General features: G+C 53.7%; 1 protein-coding gene across 4 annotated transcripts in view; it reads left to right on the forward strand.

The window, feature by feature from the left end:
* Positions 1–2,630, forward strand: part of LOC106811260 (2-phosphoxylose phosphatase 1-like) — a 7,639-nt gene extending 5,009 nt beyond the window's left edge. For all 4 annotated transcript variants that reach the window (XM_014814819.1, XM_014814820.1, XM_014814821.1 and 1 more), the window contains exon 2: positions 675–2,630. In XM_014814819.1, coding sequence (XP_014670305.1) covers positions 693–2,144 — 1,452 coding nt within the window. In that variant the 5' untranslated portion in view covers positions 675–692 and the 3' untranslated portion in view covers positions 2,145–2,630. The remainder of the gene's footprint in view (positions 1–674) is intronic.
* The last annotated feature ends 174 nt before the right edge of the window (positions 2,631–2,804 follow it).

A 2,804-nucleotide genomic window follows, 5' to 3' on the forward strand; every position in this document is an offset into this window, starting at 1 on the left:
CTCTTGGGTTTCATACCCCTATCCTCTTGGGTTTCATACCCCTATACTCTTGGGTTTCATACCCCTATCCTCTTGGGTTTCATACCCCTATCCTCTTGGGTTTGGGTTACATTATTGTATCTAGGCAAGTGGCAACAACTCTAAACAAATATTATACTAGCTTTGTACTTGTTGTGTGATTCGCTGGAAATTATGCGATAGAAAAGCTAATAAAATATGTTCATATTCCTAATCACTTAATGTAATGTAATTAATGTACGCGGCAGTTAATGTATAGCTCTTGTAGTAGTTCTAATATTAATACTACTATAGCCCGCGTACAGTTGCCACTGGTGTAGGCAACTGTGGCACCAGTGGCAACTGTAAGCGGGCTATAGTACTAGAGCTAGCTATAGTACTAAGTCCTATTTGACAACCCCAGGTTTAAAAACCCTAACCCTAACCCTAACCCTAACCAAACTCACGACATGGGTGTGTAAACGCTACTTGTACCTAGTACTACTAGAGCTAGATGACATGTAGTACTAGTACTAGTAGGACTACCTAAGCCTATTGCATACTATAGGAATAATTAGATCAACGCCTTGAACTGCACCCAATAAATGTGTAGATCATATATATGTGTAATAATTATATATGTAATATCATAAATATTTACGCTTTTCCCTTTAAAGTGATGACGTCACGTGCAGATGGATGAGACGTATTGCCACAGCCCTCGCACAATGTGGAAGCTCGTCTCACGCCACCGAACCTTCCTATTCTGCGCAACCTGCCTCTGGTTGACCGGCGTACTCATCTTTCTCCTGCTCATGAGGTCGGGAGGCACAGGAGAGGGCGCCACCAGTAGGGTCGTCTTGAGGAGCGTTGCCACTGCGGCGAGTCACGCGCGGCCGCTGAGGAACCGCACCGTGGCGTCCATCGCAGAGTACTGTAATCCGGTGGAGGTGTCCGTGACGGGCGACGAGAGGCTCACGTCCGATGTTTACCGCCTCGTCAACGTCCACATTGTGATCCGGCACGGCGATCGAGGCGCCCTGCCCCTGGCCGACCCCGAACCACGCATTGTCTGTGACGTGCACGTGAAGAGCCCCCTGCTGGAGGAGTTCCGCGCGCACGTCCGCTCGCTGGCCAAGCGGCGCCACCCTGCGGACAGTTTCTCCCAGTTCCCGTACATTCCCGTCGGTCGCTACTGCCAGCCGGGAAAGCTGACGACGATCGGCGTCCTGCAGCACCTCAAGAACGGCGCGTTCCTGCGCGAGCGCTACGGCGGCGCCCTCGCGCTGCACGACTGGGACGACGCGGAGCGCGTCACGCTGAAGAGCACGGTCATCGCTCGCACCTACCAGAGTCTCGTCGCCTTCCTATACCCGCTGCTACCCGGGTTCGACGCGTCGCGCTTGAGCATCGTCCCGGTGAAGAACAACGCGTTTTGCGCAGAGGGCGCCGTGCGTCGCTGCGACTGCCGCGCGATGTTAACGATGAGGCAGCGCTACATCGACGAGAACTCGCAGCGACTTGCGCGCAACGGCACGATGCAGGGGGCGCTGCGCACGATGGCGCGGGCGATGAACGTCAGCTTGGACCGCGCGCGCCCGCACGCCCTCCTCGACCAGTCCATGCGCTACCTCTGCCACGGAGCGGCGATGCCGTGCAACGCCAGGGGGCGCTGCATCGAGTCCGCGCACGTGGACGCGCTGCTGCATCACCACCGTTGGAACGGGCGGCGACTCGCGCGCAGCGACTCCTACCAGCGCTACTCCGCGTTCAAAGTCTATCCGCTTCTGCTCGAGATGACTCATCGCCTCAGCGACGTCGCCGCCGGACGCTCCCGCAATGCGCTCACGCTCTACTCGGGGCACGACGTCACGCTGGGTCCGCTGCTGACTGCGCTCGACGCCTACGACGGCGCCATTCCACCCTACGCCTCGCGCCTTGTCGTCGAGCTGTACGCCGCCGCCGGGGGGCGCCACTACGTGCGGCTGCTGTACAACGGCGGCGACGTGACGAGGCGCGTGCGGTTCTGCCGCGGACGCGTGAACGCGGACGGGGTGTGCGAGCTGAAACACTTCCTGCGATTTGTCACGGTCGAAATGCTGGAAGACTTTGGTGGCATGTCGTACGACGAAGCTTGTGTGGCGTAGGCATCGTTGATTGTGGGGAGGGTTACCGCAGGGGAGGGGGGCGTATTGTACGATGAGGCTTGTGTGGCGTAGCCACCTTCGGAGCTGGTAGTGTCGTACAATAAGGTTTGCATGGTGAGCGGACGTTTTCGGACGCGGTGAGCAGTACCAACAGGAAATGGGTGTGTTTGTTCGAGAGTAGAGAAGGCATGATTGACTGATGGGAGGAGGTCCTGTCGGACCATTCATTTGGTTATGGATTGTAATATATATAAAGGTGCAGCAAGACTGTGTTTTCCTTCTTACTGGTTATTGACTCTTTGTGGTGTGGTATGCAAGTTAGTACTCTCCGAATAAAATATTTTACTTAAAAATCAACATGTTAACATGACATCAGGTGACATATATAGGGCAAGATATTTGCTGTGCTATAGTCCCTAGTCACCAAGTTCGGTGTGGGCTCGGTGTTCAGTCGTGTAATGTTAATACTAATAGTCATTGAACGACAAGTAGCTCTTGCGTTGAACTTTCATTTGCCATGGAACTCGAAGCAGCCGTGTATGTAATAAGTACTAGCTGCCTGGCATGATCCACAGACAGCTCTGGCCAATAATGAACGTGTTTATACTAGCATGTTGTATATATATATATATATATATAGATACTAAGTGTAGATATGTT

The sequence above is a fragment of the Priapulus caudatus genome, unplaced genomic scaffold (genome assembly GCF_000485595.1).
Source record: "Priapulus caudatus unplaced genomic scaffold, Priapulus_caudatus-5.0.1 Scaffold520, whole genome shotgun sequence".
In the NCBI taxonomy this organism is placed as follows: domain Eukaryota; kingdom Metazoa; phylum Priapulida; class Priapulimorpha; order Priapulimorphida; family Priapulidae; genus Priapulus; species Priapulus caudatus.